The sequence below is a fragment of the Typha latifolia genome, chromosome 10, assembly GCF_019914945.1.
Source record: "Typha latifolia isolate L0001 chromosome 10, TyphaL0001v2, whole genome shotgun sequence".
Lineage (NCBI taxonomy): Eukaryota > Viridiplantae > Streptophyta > Magnoliopsida > Poales > Typhaceae > Typha > Typha latifolia.
The window spans coordinates 3,806,409-3,832,396 of record NC_133095.1 but is presented as its reverse complement, the minus strand read 5'-3'; the positions used below and the strand labels follow the sequence as shown (position 1 = coordinate 3,832,396).

The window sequence follows — 25,988 nt, the reverse complement described above, 5'->3', positions numbered from 1 at the left end:
CGTGTGGAGTTTTTGACTAAACTAGCCCTCTTCCAAAACTTTTTTTTACCGGAATAGACTACCCTTAAACTTATTTACCAAATAGAGTCAATTCAGTGTTTTTATCTGGTCTTTATACGCTAATCTATTCAACGTCTTATGTATATAAATACTTTTAACTTAATCTTTCATCAATTTAGGGAAAAAATTATCCGACGATAAAAATAATGATTAATTTAGCATTTTTGTTAGGGCTATAGTGAATTATACTTCATTTGATAAATAAATTTGAGGGTAGTCCTTTTCGATAAATTTTTTTTTTTTAAAATGAGGCTATTTGGGTCAAAAGCTCCAGCATGTGTGTCAAACAGTAGAACACTTGGAAAATGAACCATTAATTATAGCATTTTCCTTATAGATTAAGTTGCTGTTTTTATCAGTGTTTTTATTTTGGCGAGTTAACACATCACAAAATAATTAATACGGCACGGAATTAGACTTAAGTATAAGATAAAACACTATTATATTTAGTGCTTTCTAAAATGAGAAATAATGAACATCTTAACATTTTATTTAATAGAAAACCATTGTACTCATCTATGATATGGCTGCTGAGTTTGTAAAAGTACACCTTATTTTGGTAAATAAAAGTTGGGGGAGAGCTAGTTTGGTCCCAAACTCCTAAATTCCAGCCATTGGTTCAAATAATTTATATTTTTGAGAAGCTACAAAAATATTATTTTATGGAAAGTTTACTACAACATTCTAAATTTTAACATATAAAGATACAGATAAGTGTACTGTTGAAGAACATGACTTGACTTGGCCTATTTGCAGATGTAATCCCCTTACTTAAGATGCCCATATGCATTTGTATATGTATGCCAGAAATATATATGTGTGTGTGTGTGTGTGTGTGTGTGTGTGTGTGATATAGATGCAAACTTACTGAAAACATAAAGTTTTAAGCAACAGAGTATCGAATTATATGCTCAACTAACAACAATTTCTTAACAAATAACGAATCCCAACCGTCACCACTTGCAGCTTTGACCACTTGCAGCTTTCCCTCTACATTGTTGTAGAGTAGCTGAGAGTTTTATGAAGAATACGGGGTCACAAGGTGGAGAAAAAAAAAAAAAATAACAGCTGAATTCTAACTTGGAATTATAGTATACAACTACTCTATTGATGCCAAAGAGGCATTTACAGCTTCTTTTTTTCCCCAACATGAATCACAGCATCCATTTACAACAGTTTCCTTCACCGCCTGCTAAGGTTTCTTTGTCTAACTTTTGCCTCTCCAATCCTATCATCATGTGAATGCCTCGGACTGCATAGATCAGAGGAAACATAATAGACGAAAATTTAAACATTGGACTCCAGCCTCATGACCAGTTCTTCATTGCGGTGTATTTCCACGCTGCCGTTTCATAGACCTGATCCTTGGTGCAGTGCTACCAGAACTGGAACCATGTGAGGGAGGCCTTTGTTGTTGAAACCTGTCAACTTGGGCATGTGGTGGGAGGCGAGTTGCATAAGTTTTTGGATGCACTGATTCCCGGGTTTTATTGAAATTGGATGTTTTTCGTGCTTTCTCTGACATCAAAGATCTCAGGAAACTGCTAGGTGAATTATAGCCCATCCCTCTTCTTACTTGAGGATAATTGTTCAATTCAGCTGCATCCACCATTGACTGTTGCAGGTCCGTGAACTCGTCGGCAGAGATTATAGTGGGCAGTCCATCATATGAAAGAATGCAGGAAATAGCATACATAGATGCCCCGAGTGCAGAAGGTAGAACATCTTGGGGATATCTGACCTGCAAAAGGCTCTCTTTTGGTGAGGACATATTTTGATGGACCCAATATATAAAAGTGCAATTTTAAGGAATGAAAATGATGACCGAAGATGGGAAAATCAACCAGAATGTGTCTATACAAGTACGTTGTAATCAATCTTGGAGACAGAATGTGTCTATACAAGTATGTTGTAATCAATCTTGGAGACAAAAAGCTGGAGAGAAACTCTTTCAGTGGGATCTAGTTCTTTCTCAAGCTGAATTTGCTTACAATAGTTCTATTAATAGATTCACTGGAAAATCACCCTTTGAGAGTATATATGGCCATTCTATTTCCCACTACCTTGATAAAATCCCTATACCATATAATGGAAGAAATAGTGCTGATGCTGAAACCTTTGTTCAAATAATTCACCAAGTGCACCAAGAGATTCTTGAAAAGCTGCAGGTATCTACAAATAAAGACAAGGAAGCAGCAAACCAACACCGCAGGAAGAAAAATTTTGCCAAGTTGGAAAGTAATGCTTATTTGTTAGAACTTCCAACTGAGATGTCTACTTCACTGATTTTCAGTGTTGCTGATTTGTTCACATATCATGGAGGCCCAATGCAACCAATAGATGTTAGCTCACTACCTTTTGAGCAATCGACATCCACTGACCAGATTGATGATATACTTGATGTGCGTGAGACCAAAACACGACCGGGTACACACCGACGATGTTTGGTTCGATAGAAAGATCGCCACATTTCTGACACTAGCTGGATTGCGGAAGATGAATTAAGGAGACTACAAGAAGATCTACACCAGAAGTATATGGAGGCTATCTCATCGGAGTCGAGATTTTTCCCACCCACAGGGAATTGATATGGGCATCATCTTCAATTTGACCAAAATAAAATTACTTAGAGTCCAATTTTGGTCTAATTGTTGATTCAAATAATCAATTGAATTAGTCAATTGATAGATATGGTAGCCTATATGCGGGGGATGTCCGCATTGAGTTATTACCTAAATTGGGTTAGTCAATTTAGCTAAGACCTTATCAATTAGGATCCTATTAGAAAATGAATTTCTATTAGAATCTCAATTGATAATTATAGTAAGCTTATATGTGGGGATGTCCGCATTGATTTATTATCTAAATTGGGTTAGTCAATTTAAGTAAGATGATTAATTAAAATCCTATTAGGAAATTAGTTCCTATTAGAATCAGCTAGAATCAAAGTTGTTAACCTATTTAAGGGTTATTGTATGAGAAACAAGGACAAGTTGGAATAAGAATTATTTGAAATCTCTCATTTTCTCTCATGCGGTCTTCTTCTCTCTCCCTCTCTCTCCCCTCCTTTCTCCTACTCTATCTTAAGATTCTTCTCTAATCTCTTCTACTTCCTCTGTAAACCTCTCTTCTTCTTCAATCTCTACTTTTTTTCGTTGGTTACTGCTGCTGTCCAGAAGATTTCAGTAGTGAAAAAAGATCTTTGGATGCCTGGACGTGAAGAGGATGACTTGGTTTCAAAGTAAAGCACTACTATTCCATTTATTGGTAAACCTAAACTCTAAAGTCTTTCCTTACACCATATTTTAGGCATTTCTACTATCAACATACCTATTTGAGAGTTGAGAAAGCTACTGCCTTATCTGAGTGGTTCTCTCCTTCCATCTAGGAGTGATCATTTTAATCAATTAACTTTTTATCAGTTATTGCTTACTATATTATTTTACTTTAGTTACTTGTTTGGGTCGATTTTTCTCCAAAACATTGCATTCATACTAGATTTACATCACACTATCTCAACAATCTACAACCTCGTAAGATATTAAAACTAAAAGCATAAATTGGTCAAGCTTCACATATGAATCAGTGACCAATGCCAAAGTTGCTAAGATGAGAAATCTTACTTTGAAAAGGATAGCAGCAGATAGACGCTCTCTTAGGCAGTATATCTGAGCAACATCAAGTGCAGTTGATTCAAACCTTAGCCATCGGTCAACAACAATTGAAACAGCGTTCTCAGGAGAAGACATAATCTCCTCTCCAATTTGTCCAGAAGTGTTCATTTCAATTTCATCTTCCTCGCCACTAGAAACTTCCTCATCTTCATCACTCTCATCATCCTCATCATCTGGAGGAGCAACAACCATTTCCATCGAAAGTAACAGTAATGGATATGGGCCAACAACAGAGCAGTTCTTTATGTACATTCCACCGTCACCACGGGTAATCTCATCATAAATGATAAGTGGGCTACCAGAAGCTCTACTGAATGATAGATTAAAGTTAGAGGAATGTGGATGCAATCGAACTTTGGCGCCACTGGTCGTCTCCACAATAGCTCTTCTAATATTTTTGCGACGTGGGAGAATTCTTCCTACCATCGGGTAAGCACCAGCCATGAGAACTGCACGAAGGATACCTGGATCTTGAGCATTTACGTTACAACCGGATGTATCTTCAGGAATAAAACCATTCTTCATTAGTTCACTCTGAAGTTGCTTCCTCATGTTAGATAACATATTCATGGTATTCGAAGAGACAAAATACTTTGAGCAGAATTGTGATTCTTGACCCCTGTCTTTTGCACGCTTCCAACATTCAAATGCTGCAACAACTGCCAGTTGATCACTGTAACCACCATATAAGGAAGCCAGCTCAACTTTGGCTGCTGCAGCTCTCTTTCTTTCATCAGGAGCCATTGGAAGAATAAAAGGTTCTCGGTAATCTGCTGCACATGCTAGTGTCAGTGCAGGCTCCAAACAGTTTATCAGGATAGCAAATAGAAGCATCTTGCTAGTAGATGGATGAACGGGAAGGGAACCCAATTTTTCCCCGAGATCTGTAAGTTTTTCATCATGAGTTAAAGCACCAAGGTCTTGAAGAACTGTTATTGCATTACGTACAGTTTCTGGAACTGGTGGATCCAAAGTTTTTTGCAAAAAATCTGCTATTCTACAGTCAGGATCGAGCAACTTCACCTGCCAGGAAAAGTTTACAACATCAACAAGCTATCGGTATTTCGTACAAAGAAATAGAAAAAAGAAGCGCTATAAACTTGCCTGCAAACAGAGTTCCTCAATCGGCATCCTCTTTATTTCAGGAACTTGGTAGTCTGGCAAAGATGACAAACGAAGTTTTGAGTACAAATGATAACATATTCCAGCCTGGCAACGACCGGCCCGTCCCTCCCGCTGCCTTGCGCTAGCTTTAGAAACCCAAGAAGAATGAAGAGTGGATACATTATTATAAGGATCATAACTTTTCTCTTTCATTCGACCACTATCTATAACATATACAACGTCGTCAATTGTAACAGCAGTCTCTGCAATGTTAGTTGAGAGAATGATTTTACGGACGCCAGGAGGTGGACGTTTGAAAACCTTCTTCTGTTCTGCAGAGGGAATCAAAGAATGAAGGGAGAGTATCACAAACTTTGATGCATCTCGGAATAAAGGAGAAGCAAGCAACCTCTCTCTGGCTTGATTTATGTCATCCCATCCTGGAAGAAAGACTAGGATAGCTCCTTCCTCAGAATCAATACATATTTTTCTTAATAGACGTTCTATAAGCACTGTGTCAATGTGTTCTGGATTGATACTTGCCAGATATTTGTTCAGTAGCTCCTCTTTTTCTGCTGACTTTGATGCATCATTCTCCATGTGCTTCTTGATAATTTCATACACCTCTAACTGATTCTCTTGCTCTGCCCAATCCAATGCAGAGTTTCCATCATTGTCTTGTAAAGAGCAGTCAACATCAAATGACAAGAGCATACAAACATCACCAATTCTACCCTTTGCAGCAAACACCATTAGCGGTGATACACCAGAAACTGAATGCTGGAAGTTGTATATTTTTGGGTTCTGCTCAGTAGAAACAAGTTCCATGAGAGGGTCCAATTCATCATTTGACAAAGCCAAATTAATTGATTCGTCCAGGGCACTCTTGTAATCTTCAGTCAATGTAGTACTTTCCTTCAGGTCACTTGCAGCCGTGGGGTTAAGATGATTATCATTGGTAGATCTTAAAATAGAAAGTACATCCTCCAAATAGAAAGTTTTAACCTAATGTACGAACATTTCTCAATAACAGAGAATTATATATTGAAGAACTTGAATAAATAGAAAACATACTGATGTTGATTGCTTACAGGATAGGTAAATCCTGGAACTTGAATAATAGGGCATCCGCTGAAGTATCGTGAAAATCGCTCAGCATCAATGGTAGCACTCATGAGTACCTGTAAGCTTAGATTAGAAGTATATCACTCATGATGATGATTGTGAATTCATGAAGTATTAATACAAAGCTAGCATTTCTAAAAGGTATATGATAAGCATAGGTAGTAACAAGCAGGTGGTGGAAAATATGCTCACCATACGTAGATGAGGATATGCAGGCAGCAGATCTCTGCAAATAAGATTACAAAAGAAAGAGGTTAGGAAATTTCATTTGTCTGCTAACTCCAACTATTCCGGTTCACTTGCTATTTTACTAAAAATGATAATCAGTAAGTAAACTGGATGATGGCATACATACACGAGAAAACAGGTGCTTAGATTGAGCATCACATTTATGGTCACAGTCAAATTAGAGCCTACTGGTACGCCATCATGTCATGACCTTGTAAAACACAAGATGGCCAACAACATACGGAGAAAAGGTTAAAGCGATAACTAAAAAGTTGATCAACTGCATCTCTGGTACTTTAGAGTAGAACAACGTCCCAACAACTAGAAATATTACACAAAAGATGAGATAATCATTCGCAATACAGCAACTCTTTACACTTCCTATTCAGATGTCAGTATCAAATCAGGAATATTAACTGCACTAACTTAATTCAATAAATACTATATTCTATTAATTCTGGCTCTCTAAAGCATTGTCTTAGTCACAATTTTAGTGTTTTAGAGAATAAAGAATAGGGGGTAGACAATCGACTCATTCGATATTGTTCCCTATTTTATTCTCATAAGTGAAGTAGCAGAACAATGAACTAACACTTGAATGAGAATATTAATCATATTCCTCTATCAATTAGATTTATTGTATGAGTTGGCAAAGATGCATGCACTCATGCAATATTTAACTAAAAGCCAGAAAACATGGCCACTATCAAGTAGTACCTGAGTATTGCCAGCATAAAATCAGAAAATCTATCCCTTTCATGAATTTCATCCTGTAAATGAAAATGAGATTAGCACAATTGAAACTCTATGACAAGAATTAAAAACCTATAAAGAATAAATGCATCGCATGCATAGATGGGTGCACAAAAAACATCGGTGATCTTTATATTTCATCAAAACATCAAAATACTCCCCAGTAATGACAATGAGGGAACCCTGGTATTTTCTAGGAAGCAAGGAGTTTTTCACATCCTTGGCCTCCTCGCTGACTGGAGAAACAAAATTGATGTATAGCTATTAAAATAGGGAGTGTAGATAATTGCCAATGGAATCCTCTACTGAAATTTTCATTTGTCCATCAATATATGAAAAACAAGATATTGACACAATAACACAAGTATGTATCTGCTGTGACTTACAACATTAACAATCTCTAACTTTATTGATGTGGGCATCATCTTCAATTTGACCAAAATAAAGTTGCTTGAGTCCAATTTTGGTCTAATTGAGCTAATTAGGCTTAACTTATTTTCACATTTAATTTGTTGAGTTGATTTTAATTCAAATTATCAATTGAATTAATCAATTGATAGATATGGTAAGCTTATATGTGGGGGATGTCCGCATTAAGTTATGGTTAGTTTATATGTGAGGGATGTCCACATTGATTTATCACCTAAATTGGATTAGTCAATTTAGATAAGATGATCAATTAAAGTCTTATTAGGAAATACGAGAGAGAGAAGATAACTCACTAAACCGTGGGAAAAAGAAAATCAAACCCACCTAACTAGGGGGAGGGGGAGGGTGGGAAGGAACGACAACAGGCTATGAGCAGATACGGATATGGGAATATGACAAATTCTTAAACAAATAATATAAAAATTAGCAAGAATACAACAATAAATAAATTAATAAAAAAATATTTGCAATTGCAGCTAGGGGTGAGGTAGAGAGAAGTGGAGGTTGGGGAGGTGAAAGGAAGAAATGCTGCAGAAAACTGCTATCAATCACAGATAGAGCGGAGACGAGGGTGGTGGACTTCTAGATATATATATATATATATATAGAGAGAGAGAGAGAGAGAGAGAGAGAAGGGGGGGGGGGGGCAGATAAGATTAAAGGGGAAAGAGAGATAGGGATACTTGTCGCAATCCATCGTCGCAAGCCTTCCACCATTAGAGAGAGAGGAGTGAAAGAGCCTTCCGCTACCATAGGTAAGAAAGGAAAACGAGAAAGAGAGGCTAGGGCATGCATTATGGGGGAACAAAGAAAATCTGCCTAGATTTTGGATGAGTAGGAAAACAAGGAATCCACCACTAAGAGAAGAGAGGAGATACACGTGGAATTTTCCAAAAGAATGATACCTTTTCAATTTTCACCAAGGCCTTGTTTGGCAACCATCAGTAACTAGAGAATTTGGGTTAATACTTGAGAAATCTGTATTTGAGAGAAAGAAGTTTCAAAATAGTGTTTGGCCGCTTATTATGGAATTTCAAAATACTCTAGTAATAAGCCAAATAACATGACTTTTGGAGTAAACCAAAAATCCACTTTGACTAGTGTAATTTTTCTTGGAAACTTTTCAAAACTAATCATGCCTCTCTCTCTCTCTCTCTCTCTCTCTAACAAGTCTGCCATGTATTCCTCATCGATCATTGCTAGTGCTCTTCCCTCTTGCACAACTAATCGCAATCAAAATTTTCCCCTCCCGTTCACACATGGCCATATAAACTTTTCCTTCCCCTATTGAATATTGTTATAACTTACTCTATAAAATCCATTTTCAAAACTCTTTAGCCACTAAGATTTGATTCACTCAGCCATTTTCGATCTACGGACTCAACAACATGATGGTTAACAAGCTCATGGTAGTTTAGTTGTGGGGTTGTAGGATTGGGTAGATTGATGTGAGGAGAAGGTAGGTGGATCTAAAGAAAATGAATTCATATAATTACTGCAGAATTAATTTCAAATGTCAAACATCATACCTGAATTAATTACTCTAAGAAAAATGTCTAGAGTAATCAACTAGTTGTCCATTCAAATTCTTTAGGCATCGTTTACTTCAGTAATAAGATCAATTCTAAAATATATCTTATTCTTTATTATTCTCAAAATGAGATATTTATTCTAGAAATAATTATTCTTATATTTACTTGTATTCTAAAATAAGGGTGTGATAATTACCTTGATGTGATATAAAGTGAACAAAAATATGGAAAAAAAAATTATTTTTTATGAAATTATCATAAACATCCATTGATTTGATACAAAGTAAGTTGATGGGATAAATATCAAAAGTAAATTAGTAATTGGGTTACCGTGTGGTATTAGATGTAATTTTGATAAATTGTATTTGTATTCTAGAATGAGGTTATTATGATGTTTAGCTATTATTCTGGAATAAGGAGTTGTTTTTCAGAATAAGATAAATTATTCCTGAAGTAAACGAGGGCTTAGGTTTTTGATACTCTGGATTTTAAATCCATATCATCCGAACAGACCCTAATAATTTTTCTTTTTGGAATTTCCCTTAGCTCTATAGAAGAAGAGAATATATCAAATCACAATCTTAGCTAATTAGAATCTTCCCTAATCTTTTCTATAACTAAATTAGGACTCTTTTAACTCAAAATCAACCATATTCTAACAAAACTTATCTAAAAATAAACCAACAATCAAATATCTTAGATTTTAGGAGTTTTAACCAAATAAGACACTCTAAAAAAATCCAACTTTTACTTAAAAATACATCTGGAAATAAAAAAACTAAATAAAAATCTAATACTCATCATAATGACATTCTTACCACTATAATGTGGGTTATCCCCATAATACCATCATCTGGAAAATGCTTTCTTCGTACTGATTTTGAGAAATTTGAGCCTCTGCTAATCAACAACCTCAGAAGAACACCATTTGTGCAGAACAGTATAGAGGAGTTTTTTCCACCTTTAGACTCCAGACGTATCTGAACATATAGGAACAGTATAACGACAGTAAAACTTATCAACCATAGATTCACTACTTATATACAATTTATAATATTGCAAGAGTGAGAATTGCATATGCTAATATGAGAATCCAATGGAAAATAAGTTGAGATTGCAGTTATCTAGGTTATAAAAGCCTAAAAAGAGAACCCAACGGAAGGATAAATAGATGGAGAACATCAAACTTAGTGTAACAAACTAACTTACACCTGCAATGTTACTAAGAAATATATATTCAGTCATACATAAGAGGCCTTTATCAACATAAAGATGCTGAAGCTGTCAGATAAAATAATGTCTAATCAAGCAGATTGAGTTCAAAAATGGGAGTCTTCAATGTTAATAGCAACACCCGGCAGTTCCAGCACCATATGCATTATATATCAACTTCTGAAGTACACTTCCATATAAATAAAAAGGCAATCCTATCCCACTATAAACATCAGTTATGGCCTCTCTAAGGAAATACAAGATTAATCAGCTGTCTCCTGGACGATCATCCAGGAATACCAATTCCAGAATATGTTTGTTGCCAACTACACCAATAAGAATTATACATATTCAAACTTGTGCCACCTTCTCGTCAAAGAAAAAAGGGAAAGAGGAGAAGGGAGGTTTTCAAGTATTTCTCCAAATTCCAAAATAATAGAGCTTATATACATATATAAAAGACACATACAAGCTAAGAGAATAGGAAGCTCAAGATTTACACACCTTATTTGATGGAGTGACACGTGGGTACATTAATTTAGAAATGGAGTTTTTAAATATGTATTAAGAAGAAGCAATTACCTTATATCCTATGTTTTCTCCAACAGATTCTCCTCTTTCAAAAGATATTCTCTCAGCAACTAGATTCCCCAAAAGGCAAAAATAAGAATTGGATTTTCACAAAACAAACATAGATGATTGCATGAAATATTATGGTGTGTCAAAAGCACCTGAAATTGCTGATATGCGTCTCGGTTGTGTGCACACAATTTTGCATGCCTCACCTTTACTCCACATACAGTCCAATATATACTGAGGAACCTGAAATTTAAGAGGGACAAGTCAGTTAGACTACCAAGACAGATAGAGCTGCCTAGCCTGAATTGAGAAGAGAAAAGGAATACACTCTATTCACATTGCATGAGGCTCCTGCCAGTGCAAAGCCAAAGGAGGATAAGATTCATACAACTTTATATCCATTACAGTAGAGATCATTGTCATGACTACATAGTGGATGGTGCAAGCATCACACCAAGTGACAACTTCTTACCGTAACCCAAAAGACCAAAACTATAAAATCAATAGCACTTCTATGAAATAACAAAAAAAAAAAAAAATAGCAGGTTGCCGAGTCTATGACTCAAATAAAATAGCAGGAGCTAAAAAGAGTAAATGGCTAAACTAAGATAACTAGGTTCGACCAAGCGAGCCCAATGTGCTGTGAATGGATCCGGTCCAACTGGGTTCATATCAGGTTTAAGCTAATTGTAGAAATAAAATGGAAAATGGAACCACCAAGCAGAAAGTCAGAAACAAACCACGATATAAGCACAATTGGAAAACATTAGCACGAACATTAGGTCTGAAACTTCTTGTAATGTGATGCCTCCTAACATGTGGAACTTAGTCTCAGAAAAGGTGACTCTGGAACATATTTTTTCAGTTATATCTAACTAGATAGTTGGCATCTGTACTATGTTCCTCATGTTACATGGCTTTGGCTACTTAGGAAGGGCAAAGCAAGGTCTAGCAATGGCATCTTATTTCACAAGGCTCCACAAACTGGGGTTTAGGAAGGGCAAGATGTACGCAGCCTTAATAGTATCATCATATATAGTCAGATTCTAGAAAATATTTCGAACTAGATCCGGCCCACCAGGGAAAATGGGGCAAGTCATTCACACTGTGTCATAAGAACACGTAAATGCCAAAAATTAAAACAAAAGACAATTTATCTTGTAGATCCATTAAACACGATACGTTTGAAATACTAGAAAGAAGATAGAGCAAAGAGCTGGCAACCTGAGTGGTTTTACCGCAACCAGTCTCACCAGAAATCAGTACCACCTGTTAATTAAAGAAAAAAAAATCATTATCAAAACTGATCCTTCTTACAATTGGTGCAAAACCAAATCATATAGCAAGAGCATATCAGGTAATAAGAATGAAAAGAAAAGGTCAAAAGGTTCCCCAAGCTAACAAGATCAGAAACAGTACAAGTTTCGTTTAACTATGTCTTGTTCGTATTCTACTTTTATGTACAGAATCTCACTTTTGAAATACATTTGAAAATTTCCACTGTAGCCAAAAAAACAGCTTCTTCCTTCTTTTGCTACTTGAACTTGTGAAAGAATATGATGATGTGCAAACTACATTTTCCTCATAGTAAGTATTAACTTACAGATGCATTATAAGTGTCAAAGTAGGCAGCCAACAATCAGGTTTAATGTGTCGCAGCTCACCAAGTGAATCTTTTGATTTAAGAATTACTAAAGTAGTCTACTGCATAATAGTCAGTAATGTTTTGTTCATTGAGCTTCCTACCTTTGTCAGAAGCTGTGTACAATTTTTTATTAGAGGATCGTTTCTATTAATAGATTTGCTCTTTCTCCTATATCTTTTATGTTCTATAAATCAAGAAATCAAAACATCATCATATAGTAACTGGAGAAATTCTTTTCTTTCTTCTCTTGCTTGCTTAGTTGCATGCCTTCACACAAACATCTTGTGGCACACAGCTCTAGTCCTTAGGCTGTAGTAACTGCAGAAAGCAAACAGGTAAATAAAACAAGATGTTGGTTATGATTCCACTGACAACTTATATTGCCAAAGTTCATAAAAAAAGATGTTTTCATCATATATTTGTAGCACATACACAATATAATTATCACATTAATCTTATTGCACATTCCCACTGTTTTGAAAGGCGGCCGCGGAAGGCCGAAGCTAAGACAATCTAACATTTTTATATATAATTTTTTTTAAAAGTATGTATAATATATAATATATACTAATTTATAGTATATATAAATTTTTTAAATAGTGCACTACACCAAAATACCAAATAATATGATCACAATTTACAACTATAATAAATTCACAACCATAATATACTAATCTGCTCATCAAGGATATTAGAACAATAGTACATGATAATCAAAAAATAATTAAAGAAAATAAAGAAGAGAGCTAATGAGATGAAATCGAACAATAGTAAAGGGTGTAGAATAAAAATGGTCCTTTTGGAAGATATGTTTCCTAGTTGCTCTCATGTCCCATCATATCTCATCACTCTTTTTTCACTAGTGACAACATAGGATGACACCCCTTCTTCACACCTAATTAGACGTGATCATCGGGCGGGCCGGGCCGGGTTCGGGCTGGGCTTTTCAAACTAATCGGGCTTAAATATTTGTTCACGACCCGACCCACCAATTACTCAGGCCAAGCCGGGTTCGAGCCGGGCTAGAATATTCTAGCCCGTTACCGCCCACTAGCCCATTACATATTGGGCTTAGGTTGGGTATAATGGCTCTAATATAATGCGTTAAATATAAAAATTATTATATTTTATTAGGCCGAGTTTAATGGGCTTATATGAAAATATTTTAGTTATCTTTTATGGAAACATACATATATATTGATATATAGTTTACTAAATATTCAATGTGGGACTAAAATAATTATATGAATATGTATACATTATGGGTTAGGCTATATATGAGAGTAGTGGATCGGGCTTTCGGGCCGAGCCAGGCGGGCAAAGGCTTAGCCCATGCCGCCCACTACCATATCAGGCTCAGGTCGGGCCGAGCCTAAATCGGGCTCAGGCCGGGCTTAGCCCGGTTAAAATCGGGCGGATTCGGACCGGGTTTGGGCGGGTCGGGCCTAATGATCATGTCTACACCTAATCTCTTCCCCATACCTACTACCTTCCACCATACCTGACACCCCTCTCTATAACCTCCATTTCTTTCACTTTCGTGCTATACTCCATTTCCCAACCTCTCATGTCTCACTTTCTCTCCTGGAATCTTTAGTGGGTTGGCGGCTTGTGACTACTCAAAAGAGGAAGAGAGCAAGAGAGGAGACGACACACTCTAATGCCATTATCGCGAGAGGAAGAGAGAAGATGACACACGCCAATGCCATAGCGGGTCGCCTAGCCCACCAGGTGATGAGGCGGTCGGCCAAGATTGCAAAGGCCCCGTCCGCCATTTCCCAGCCCGAACATCTGATCCAACTAGCCCACCCGCAACCCAATTAATTGGGCAATTGATCCTTCACTGGATGGGGTTGCAACTCGTCCGCCTTAGGCACGGTGCCGCTCCTCTATCTCCACCTCTAACCATCTATTTTCCTCTCTTCTTCTTCCTCTCTTTTCCTCACAAACCCACTAAAAGAAAGCTAGAGAAAGCTCACAACTTTCACTTCACACTCCTGAGAACCCAAAATTTTACAGCAAAGACTTCAAAAACAATGTTAGATCAAAAATCCACCAAGAAAATCTCTGATTTTGAGTATTAACTGGGTCAAAATCCAAACATTCGCAATCCAAAAAACACAAAACCCACCTCAGCAAACCTCCCCAAACCCCCAAAATTTACAACCTTACTCATCTTTCTCTTCTCTGCTTTGAGGAAACTTTTCCTTATACTTTCCTCCTTTCTCTGCTTGTCTTTAGCATTAATTCAAAGGACTCTTTCCGGAAAAATTTGAAAGAGAAGCAGAATAAAGATTGATACCTTCTCTTTCTCTTTCTTTCTTACCAAGCAGTAGAATGCAGTGGCTTTCCACACTCCAATGCATCTACTTACAGTATGATCAAAGGAAAAAAAATCTATCTAGGACTAACCGTTATGCCTAGCCTAAGCCCGATATCTCATAAGCACGGAATATTTCTGCTCGACCCGAGTAGCTCGTGGGCAGGCTAACGAACAGTGGCCTGGCCTGATCCAGCCTGGCCCACCAAATGATTACCTCTAGATAAAAACTGACTTATTTAATATGAAAGTAAATATATATCATTAGATTATATCAGGAACCATTGCATGTTTTAGTAGCTATCTCAAGCATGAGAAGTATAATATGCTGCAAACACAAAATTATAAATCAAAAGACTTAAAATTAGACAAGTTGTCCAATAATCAATCTAGAACAGCAAAGCCATGACAATTAGCCCAGTTGGGGGAGAAATGCACACTACCGCATTGAAACAATGAAATACAAAAAAATACTTCAAATCTTTGTAAAAGGGTAAGAGATGATGCAGAACATATAGGGCAACCTGTTGAGTTTCCAATGTTGAAGTGATGACATCTTTAAATGAAGCAATTGGAAGTTTAGCCCTATCTTCCACAACCTGCATTTATGTGCTCCAATAATTAATAGCATTAGATGATACAAAAATATAAAAATTATAAAACATAAACTTTTTAACCTAACAATTAACTAACCAACCAAAAGAAAAATAAATTCTCCATAAGTTACTTAATAAAGAAGAACCTTTCTCAACTGTGCTGATTCATTTATTTTAGAGGCAAGCAGCTTCACTTTCTTTGCTATATCAGACTTGCCCATTGATGGTTTGCAAAAGCTCTTATCTTGTCTAAACTGTACTTTGGCAGCCTTCTGGTTTGAATTCCTTGGTTCACTCAACTCTCCATCATCAGGAGGATAATGTGTAAACAGCTCTCGTATAACATTTCTTGCTTCTTCTGAAAAACTCAAGCAAGTAACAGTTTCTTCGTCCTTCTTATCTGGTAGGGGCTTCCTTTTATTCTTGAAGACAGAAAGACGTCGACGCTCACCATACCTTTCAAAATTTTATTGTTAAAAGTAGATACAAAGCAGGAATAACAAAATTTCTTACCCAAATCCTGATTCAAGAATTCAAAGACCATCCATCCTTAAGGGAAGGGGGAGCGATGGGGAAGACAGATGTGAGGGAGATAGTCAATCCTCAATGCAGTTCAAATTCAATGGGAGAGCACATGGATTTTCTAAACATAAAGTATCCAATTTAAGGAACTGCTTTAAAAAGAAAAGCTTGACTCCCAAAAACTTTAGAAAGAAAATTAAAGAGTGTACAACTACTACAGTGCATGAACATAAGTTGTGGAGAAATAGGTGTGTATGGGATAAAGGTGGACAGCTGCCAACTAAAAACTGAATTAATCTTCACACGGCGCTATCCAATTAGCATATTCTTACAGGGTGTAGTCTGTTGCCAACCCTCCTCATTCCTCCCACTGCAGTTGTCATTGTCAATCCAACCATCTTGTGCCATCTCCTGTCTCTATCAAAGAGGACAGAGACAGGGAGAGATTGAAAGAGAATTGCCACTACAAACCGAAGGTAGGGGAAGACAATGAGGATGAAGGTCAAGACAAATGAGCACATACATTTCATAGGTGATATGGAAAAGAATAACAATGGGAAACAAGGCTTCAACATTGTGGATCCAATAATTAAAGATTTTGGAAAGAAGTAAAAAAGTTCAATGTTCTCCAAAAGTGGCATGTCATCAATTTGGGTAAATATAGAAGAATCACCCACATGTGTGTCTGTGACAAAAGGCATGACATACAACCAAAGTTTTGCTCTACAAGGAGGGAAAAGAAACAGGTGATTTTGAATTGTTTATCAAAATTCAAAACACCATAAATAATAGATAGATTAGGAGGAAAGGAGAGGGTAAATCTGTTTTAGCATTCATGTTTTAGCAAATTCTGGATTTAAATGGTCTTAGTCCTTAACACTATACATACTAGAGGTATAGAGAGAGAAGAGAGAGTAAATCTGAAATAGTGAAATTGTGTCATATACTTCCTATATGAGCTTATGGAGTCCAACTTTGCAATATACATAGGACATCAGATAGGGATTCCACTATATCCATCTGTCCTAGAGAATTTGGCATGTGGGCCTTAAAAAAATATACTACCGATGAGTGCAAAAATACATAGAGATGGAATAATACATCAAATAACGCCAGAAATATTTGACTTGATGTTATGAAAATTGCAGAATTCTTAGATTTAGATGGAATAGTACATGAATAAGACTAGAGACCTTTCACCTACTTATATGAAGACTGCAGAATCCTTAATCTTATGTTAGGCATAAATGTATATCTTGTAAATAAACCAAACTGACATATTAACAATGTTATGCTCTAAGGGGTGTCTTAATTTCAAGTATCCATGACCGTCTTAAGTTGCTCTAAATTGTTCTAGGTCTGTTAAATCTCAAGCAATCTGACCCAGGCAACATGTTACCACTTGCCAATAATAATGGTGTGTATGCATGTTGAGCAAGAAGGAGATATTTCATGTAACAGGGCTTGAATATTTGCTATCATGACCTGGATTTTCCTGGTCAAATAATATTAACATTATCATATGATACTGATAACCAAACTGTTTTTACTTGATTCAATTCATATGGTAAATTGCAACTTTATATAACTAGTCCTTATAATGTTTGGTGCTATGAAAAGTAAATAACAGTAACAGTATAAGACTTTGTCCAAGTTGTCTTAACTTACTCCGTGAGATTCACCACTAAGCCTATACAAGAGAGCTACTTAATTTTGGTGTTATGGTAAAAAAAATCAACTAGGCCATCAAGTAGATATGAACAGCTTCTAGATCAAGACATGCAATCCCAATGAGATTCTAGAATATTCTAAGATGTTTAAGTATTCCTAATATTCCAAGACAAATATGAGTCTGGCCCCTTGCAAGTCATGCATATGAATGTATATCTAGTGTGCTGGAGTAAAACTGTAAGAGCAACTAGCAGGATAGTTCGCCTCTCAATACCAGCCACCGCAATTATTGAATTCTGACATATTTGGGTTTTTTTCTTTTGGAAGGTGGAAACAATAAATTTGCATTTACAACTAACTAACTAAGTACACCCAAAAGATAGGCAGTGCAATATTATGACAAGAAAATTATATCAAATCATGAATAAGGATCTAAAGTTAGAAGAGAATACATCTTGTATAAGTATAAAATGCACCAATCACATAATTTCTATACTGATCTACTCACCCAGAACTTTTTGATATCATACCCATTTTTCTGCACATTTCATGAATTGCAGCTCGTTCTTGTTTCGAAAGACCAGGTTCAAAGGTGTGCACTGAAAGAATTAAGCACAAAACAAATAGGAAACATAAGATTTCTTCACTAAAATTGAAGAGTAATAGATCTTAATTGAACTCACAATAACAAATCGAAAATGAGAGAGCAAGTTCATAACATGCAATAAAAAAGAAAAAGATATCCTAAAACAAAGTAACAAATTAAGATGAGGTTAAGAAAAAGGAAATGTATAATTAATATGACTTCAAGGCTGACCTTCTGTAATTCACTAATTTGCATGACCTACAAGACAGATTCATCTAGTCAAGCAAATGTCTAATAAGTTCATTCCCAGGGACATTGGTTAACAATTAATAGTAATTTGCACAAGGTTATGATCGCTGACAATGGAAATGTGGAGGAACTTGAATACCGCACCATGTAAGAAACAAGAACTCAGAACTTCTAAAACTCATCATCATTCCAGATAATTATCCAAGCTCCAAACCCTTCATTTAACTTTAGGTCAGGATCCTTACATTACCCTCTGGTAACTATCCTGATCCTCCAAACTTTTGCAACATAAAGCAGAAGTAGAGCTGCTTTGCTTTTCTTTCCTTCCCCAGACTGCAACTTAAAGCATGGTTGATGCAGTCTTGCATAGAAGCAAAGAGAGCGAAAAAACATAAAGATATCGATCAGTCAAGTAAATCCCACCTATAAGACTGCTTACAACTGAATGACAGAACCTATTCATTTGAAATTTGATGGTGCACTACACAGAATCAAAGACATCTACAGGTTAAACACCAGAACTATCATGATTCATGAGGCTCGCTAGTATCTTACTGTTGAGGTTCCAGCAAGATATCCTCTCCTTAGGCTGTGATATAGAAGGGTCAGTTCGAACCAGGAATAAGCACCACAGAGAGCCCACTAAAAGTCACTTAAAAGTGAATGCTAATCCTATACCGGCCAATTTTATTATTATGCTAATAGAAGAATCTAGTGTAAATGTCTGGACAATGCTGCATCAGTAATTGATAGTCCAATACATGGTCAACTAGCAGCAGTCACAGTCATTAAAGAGAAATTGACTTCTGGTCTATAGAGGTTGATGCAGCGACTTACAGCATTAAACACTCAACCTTATTAGACTCAAACTAAGACTATGAAAAAAAAAACATATGAACTCTTGAAATCTTGACCAGGCTGATTCCACCTTATTTTGGAAAATCTCAATGCCTCAGCATCCAGCATATGGTACAGTTAAGTGGTTCCATATTCAGATGGGTTGAGCCCATACTAATCGCAAGTGTTTGCTAGATTGAGATGTTTATATAGAAATTGGAGTTGCGGCTCAAAACCAAATATCTTCATCGAGATGAAATCATTGCATTATTTTACATTCCTAATTATTCATTGGGTAATTTAAAATTCCATATATCCCAAAGCACCACGTATCATGTTTCAAATAAACCCTTCCCTCAACAAACAGATCCTAACTGGAATTGTCTGGATCAAACTGATTCACACAATCAAACTCAAATGTGACCCTTTTGGGTTTGTATCAGAAAAACGCTGTTGCACCTAGAAGTCAGGTTAGTTGCACCAAGCATGGAACTGATTAGGTTTAAAAGTTAGAACAACCCTGCATCCCCAACTTGTTCTTTATGTTCAAACATTCTTGTACTATCTGTTGCATTCCAAGTCCAGGTACCTCAAGTCTTTGAAAATAATACCATTCCAAAGACAAAAAGAACAACTTTACTTACTTCAAATTTTACCTTCTTGATCTCCTGAATATCCAAAGCTTTCTTTACCTATGCAACTCCGATTCATAAGCCCTATCATACTACACATGGAGGACTAGTATTCAACCCTTAATACCTTACTCGATCGAGACATGGAAAGAAAAATAACAATCAAATCCATAACTAGACCAGTACCCGAAGAAACATCTCAAAACTTTGGAGTGGTAAGAACCGAACCTTCTCCATCGGAGACGCGGAATTCCTCGAGAACTTTCCCGATTCGGAGACGACTCGCCTCCGTGACCCCTCCCGAACCCTGCTGCTGCGGCGGCGGCGGCGGCGGCCCGCCTTTCCCCTTCCTCTGACCTCTCTTCCCCATTCCCCCGTCGTCTCTCTCTCTCCTCTCTCTCCTCCGTCTCCAATCTCCTATCGGCTTCGTTAGTTAGCCTTCGCTTTTGAGTTCCCTTCTTCTACGCCTTCGAGCTTTTCTTTTGGTTCCTCGATCGATTTTGTTGCGAATGGGAAACCTAGACCGGCAAGAAGGTGACTTGATTCGAGCTGGACCGGTTTTTCCTGTAAATTACAATTTGTACCTGGTTAAGCATAACGTAGGACATTTTGGGAGAATATTCCAAGCGGTAACATCCGGAGGTGATTATTGGGCGAGCTGGGCTCACTTGGCTAACGGAGCTGGACACTGTGTTTATCAACCCGCCGCCGAGTGGGTCAAGCCAGGCTAAAATAGTCTAGCTCATTATTGTTCGTCGGCTTGCAAAAGAGCAAGCATGCTAGGCCAGGCTTAATGGCCAAAAAAAATTTATCATCGTCTTTCTTTACTGTCTTTCTCATCTCATCCCCACTTTCTCTTCTCCAAATTCTCTCAAGTGTTGTTCCTCCACAATGTCAACTTGATACGCCTCGTCTTCTCTTCTCTGGCCTCCCATCCTCCTCCCTTTGTCGGACCGGGCAAGCCATTACTAAACTCCATCTCCTTCGCCTTCTTGCTCTCCTACTTCAGCTTCTTCTTCCTCCCCTTTAACCGTTTTAATTGCATCAAAATGCAGATAATTAAATAGAAATAATTTGGATATTTAGTATTTATATTTGAGCTTTATATTTAGATAACAATCCTAAATTATCAGAAGATGTCCTCTCTTTTTATGAAAGGATATTTTTCAAGATCAAGATTCAAATTGGAGGTACAAAAGTATAGGCCTTATTTGTTTTGAGTTTAGGGATCCTCTAAATTGATTTAATGCCTTTTAAATTGGTTAAGTAATCAAATATCTTTTTATCTTTTTCATATCTAATTAAGTTTACTTTTAAAAAATTTAAGACTAAAAATAAAACTAATTAATCAAATTCGGGGCTTAACCTGAAACCAAACAAAGTCTAAGGATTAATAGGGATATGGATAGATACACACTTAGAATAATTAGAATCCTACAACCCTCGAATGGCGTTAACAAAAAATATTAAATAAAATTATGCTTATAACCCTCGAATGGCGTTTGACTTAGTCAATTAAAACAAAATTTATAAAATACACTTCTTCTCAGCCCTTCAATTATATTCCTCTTCGTGCTATCGATGATATCGTATCAATCTAGTCCTCTTATTGTCCAAATTTCGACTTTAGTCTTGTTCTATAGCTGTTTATCTAACTTTTTCTCGAATAAGTAATATGAGAATAAACGGTATAAGGAAGAAGGGAGATAATAAAGTAAAAATAAAAATGAGAGGAAAACTAAGGAAAAGGCCTTTTTATCCATCTATATAGATACTGTGCTTTTTTTTGAAGTTATTTATATTGGAATGCAAGCATAGGGTTTCTTGAGAGAATGAAAATGATAACCAGTGATAGTTGAGAAAGACAAAAGTTTAAAATAGAATGCCATTAAATTCTCACTTTTTTAAAAAAGAAAAAACTTATTATCTAATATTATGTATTATTTTTGGGTTGGATCGGATTGAATTGATTTGGTATAAATATCATAAAGTCCAAGCTAAAAATCAAAATTTACTTATGTTTCCAAGTCAAAGCATTAATCCTTAGTTTGAGATTAGTTGTAAGACAGTATATGATTTCAAGTATAGATTCATATATAAATTTAGATTTAAATTTAGATATATATATTTATCCTCAAACAAATAACTTAAATTCACTGGTATTTTTATTGTATTTTCCAAACTTTCTAGCTCTCCTAATCCGCTCACTTATAATTTATTTTGCTTTGTCTTCCATAATCCACATTCTATTATTAAGTATGAATTATTCAATTATTTCTGCATTAAAAAATATATAGTAAATACATTTATCAATATTTTTGCATATCTTCGAATTAACTTTCTAACTCTGCCCTCAAATTTCCGATATATTTATATTTATTTATTTTCAAATATCTAAATCTCTATTTTTGTTTATATTTTTATTTGTTTAAGGTCTCTTCCACATTCAGTTTGTACGAAACTATTTAAGATTTAATTTTTATTCGAGCTCTTTAAGATCCTATTCATATCAGGATCCATTTAGTTTTGGATACGTTACATTTTATTGTACATCTAATATTTATATCTAAAATTTTTGAATCTATTTGATATATGGATTCGGATATTTGGAAAGATCCAAAGCTTAATTTAATATACTAAGTTGTATAGTTTAGAGTTTAAGCTGTATGCGCTACTAAATAATTACTTCGAACTAAACGCCACTGAGACATTGCTTCAAGTCATTGCGGTGCTAAGATGATCTTTTAAGCCAACCACATCGTCAATCTATTAACTTGAAGCCACATCATCAATCTATTAACTGAGTTTTCTCTACAATAATTATTTAAAATTAAAGTTGATCGTATAGCATTCTTAGTCATGAAATGAAAGATACTGGTTGGTGTACCCGATATAGGATCTGTATCGGATCCGTTTTCGCCCTTGGTTACATCCAAGTTTGATTAGCTCCGAGCAATAGAACGCTGCAGACGATTCTTTCTCCCACGATCCAAGCAGCGGTGCGGCGATGAGTTCTTCGACTGCGAGAAGAGCCGGAAAACCCTTCTCCTCGCTCCCCAAAATATCAGCCCTCCAATCTATGGCCATGTCCTCCTTCTCTTCGAGCCGAGGCCGGCGTCCCAAGAAGAAGGTCTACCACCGTGTCCCGGAGCTCGACAAGGCCATGGAACTCTCCAAGAAGCCCGCCCTCCTCCTTCGCCTCCGATCTCTCATCTCCTCTCACAAGAACCGGTCCATCCTCCTCCGCGACCTCGAGAAGGAGGTGGGGTTCGTTAAAAAATGGGACTTTTTGTCCCTCATCGAGCGCCACCCGTCCGTCTTCAAGGTCTCCGGCGGCGGCGCGGCCGGACGCGGCCCCATTGCTGTCAAGCTCACGGAGAAGGCCGAGAAGGTCTCGAGCGAGGAGGCGCAAGCGAGAGAGTTGATGGAACCGATCTTGGTAAGTAAACTTAAAAAGCTTCTTATGATGTCCATGGACTGCCAGATTCCTCTGGAGAAGATTGAACTTATTAAATCGGAGTTGGGTTTGCCGGGAGATTTCAAGAAGTGCTTGATTCCGAAGTACCCAGAATCCTTTTCCGTAAGAAATCTTAGAGGAATTGAGTACCTATTTCTCGAGAACTGGGATTCTTCTTTGGCTGTCACTGCCCGAGAAGAAAGATTGGATTTTGGAAGTGTTCCTGTAGAGTACAGGGTGATTCCAAAAGATGGTAATTTGGCCGGTCCATTCGCTTTCAAGATGAAATTTCCGGTCGGGTTCCGGCCCAACAAGAAGTACCTCGAGGAAGTCATGAGATGGCAGAAAATGGCATTCCCTTCCCCTTACTTGAATGCAAGGAGGGTTGAGCCGGCGACACCACAAGCACGGAAAAGGGCGGTCGCAGTGCTGCACGAGCTTCTGAGCTTGACGATGGAGAAGCGGCTGACTTCCGATAAGTTGGACGCATTTCATAACGAGTATCAACTTCCCTGCAGGCTGTTGCTATGCCTGGTTAAGAATCATGGGATTTTCTACATAACAAATAAGGGGGCACGCAGCACGGTGTTCCTTAAGGAGGCTTATGATGGGAGCAATCTGATTGAAAAGTGCCCTTTGCTGAGATTTTACGATAGGTTTGTGGCACTCATTGGTAGGACGTGTCCTGATGTGAATAACTTAGTTGCAGCATAATGAGTTCAGTTATGCTGATTGTGAGACTCGACTTCGCCAGTATGTTGCATGATTCAGGTATAAAAGGCATTGAATACCAGTGAAATTAACAGTTCAATCTTAGTTTGAAGTTGAGCTGTTGCCTCAGGGTATTTTTGATATTTATTTGTTATTCTTCCTTTAAATGTCCATATTTTTGTCTTTCAAGTAAGATGATTGTTTAAATTGGAATTTTGTTGTTGTTGGAGAAAACTTTAGACAGCGCTTCATCAGCTATGTCAGTGTGGTACTAATTATTTTTTACTTCTTTCCAGCTAAAATAGGAACACATTCTTATCCTTCTTTATGGTAATTGGGTTTGTTCCACTTTGTCTAAACTAGAAGCACCTCCTCAAGCAAAAGCAATGTGCACTGATGGTCTTGGATTGTTGCCTTGTTAATAATCAATTTAATCTTGTTGCTAACATAGCTATACCGCAGTCATGTGCTATCCATGTTGAAGGGCACCCTGGACAATGGTTATATATGACATTTATATGACAATACATAAGCTACCATATCTTTTTCAAACCTATATATTGTTTACCATGAAAGATGGTTGTGACTTTATAATGTACTTGCTTCCTGATTGTTGTGTACTTCTTGTTATGTAAGTATAGGTGGTAAGATGCTAGTATGCTACTGTAAGTAATTGACAGCAGGTTCTAGAAAGCACGTCAATTCTTTTAGATCCTTCTTAGCATCTATTTGTGCTTTAGCATAGCCAGTTTAGTTATGAAGGCTCAAATGATGATGATGATGATGCACCTACAAGCTGAATATACCAATCTAGACTTCCACTGACCAGGATTAACTTTGTCTTTCTCTTAACATGATCTGATATGTTAAGGAACATCAATAGTATTTTCCTGAGAAGCAACTCCCAGTTATTGTAACTCTCGCTTAATTCTTCTTTGCTAAACTGTTTGCTTCTCTTATGATATTATCACAATCCTCTACTGATAGAAAATATCCCAGGTCTTACTTCACAAATTGGGTAAAGTATCATTCCGAAGTCCATCTGACAGATACCCAGCAAGTACCATAAGAACAGAGAGGATTTGAGAGCACTTCTTTCATATCTGCACACATATTGTGGCTACACGAGGAAATCCAGGTATGCATGTTTGTTGTAGTTCACTTATCAGAAACCGTTAATACTCACATGTCAGTTAAATTTTGACTGTGCCATTCTTCGTAAATGCTATTGTGATGACAGGAGTAGAGTAAACTCTTTCTGAAGATCATTACAAGTGAAAAGTGGAACAACAGAAGAGCAGAAACAACAGAATGTCCATTCGATCATCATCATCTGGATTGAGATTCCTTGCTGTCAATGTGAAGTCAAGGATAAAGAGAAGCTTGGCAAAATGATTTTAGGACTACCTCAATGCCATCTACAGATCATTATCAAAGAATCATTGAATCTTGGAATATTGCTTCAGTCCATCATAAATGTGATTTCTGCTAATTCTACTAGGTAAAAAGGTTTACCCTTGACAGCAATGAAGATCATACTCTTATTTGCTGATATTGGTACTACTTAGATCTATATCCTTTTTTTTCCCTCCATCTTTGGAGACTAGAAAGGTCTTAAGTTTCAAGAGTTGATAGAGGATAAATGATTACGTCAGGTAACGGCAGTCAGGAGTTGAGGAAAGAATAGTCTTTAGAAGTGTTGTAGTGGATACATAAACTCTAGTTAGCTGGCACTGTTTTCATCTTTCTGTGTTCATGGCAGCTTGCTTAAGAACTTCAAATTATAATACTAAGCCACGGCTGATTATAACAAAAGTATGTTATTTTCCTCTTTGACTATCATGGTTAATTCTTCTCTCATCTCTCTCTCTCTAGTCTCATACCAACATAACTGTGTTCCTCCACAACTCCACAGCTCCTAGCAACTCTATTGCATGGGCCCAGTTTGGCCAATTTGCTCAATCTCAACTGGAAGCATGGCCGCGCTGCCGATTCCCTCCATTAAGAAGACCAATGCTAATAAAGAAAAATATGATGGTTGTACTCCAGAAATATTATTTATCCCA

The 25,988-nt window shown here is 36.8% G+C and overlaps 2 protein-coding genes across 3 annotated transcripts; one reads left to right on the top strand and one right to left on the bottom strand.

The window, feature by feature from the left end:
* Positions 1–941: 941 nt before the first annotated feature.
* Positions 942–20,265, bottom strand: LOC140795983 (DExH-box ATP-dependent RNA helicase DExH6). 2 transcript variants are annotated; one of them, XM_073148814.1, is made up of 14 exons: positions 19,983–20,265; positions 17,959–18,049; positions 15,404–15,713; positions 15,186–15,260; positions 11,921–11,965; positions 10,849–10,939; positions 10,700–10,758; positions 9,724–9,885; positions 6,909–6,961; positions 6,156–6,189; positions 5,930–6,019; positions 4,839–5,843; positions 3,684–4,757; positions 942–1,801 (listed from the first exon to the last, which is right to left on the bottom strand). In XM_073148814.1, the coding sequence occupies exons 1-14, from the start codon at positions 20,122–20,124 to the stop codon at positions 1,382–1,384; spliced, it is 3,651 nt and encodes a 1,216-aa protein (XP_073004915.1). In that variant the 5' UTR covers positions 20,125–20,265; the 3' UTR covers positions 942–1,381. The 2 variants fall into 2 exon arrangements, with proteins under 2 accessions (XP_073004915.1, XP_073004916.1); XM_073148815.1 differs by having other exon boundaries at positions 19,941–19,993.
* Positions 20,266–22,672: 2,407 nt separating this feature from the next.
* LOC140796030 (protein WHAT'S THIS FACTOR 1 homolog, chloroplastic) lies at positions 22,673–25,737 on the top strand. Its single transcript, XM_073148866.1, has 3 exons — positions 22,673–23,982; positions 24,922–25,060; positions 25,163–25,737. Exon 1 carries the CDS (start codon positions 22,762–22,764, stop codon positions 23,923–23,925), a length of 1,164 nt encoding a protein of 387 aa, XP_073004967.1. The 5' UTR covers positions 22,673–22,761; the 3' UTR covers positions 23,926–23,982; positions 24,922–25,060; positions 25,163–25,737.
* The last annotated feature ends 251 nt before the right edge of the window (positions 25,738–25,988 follow it).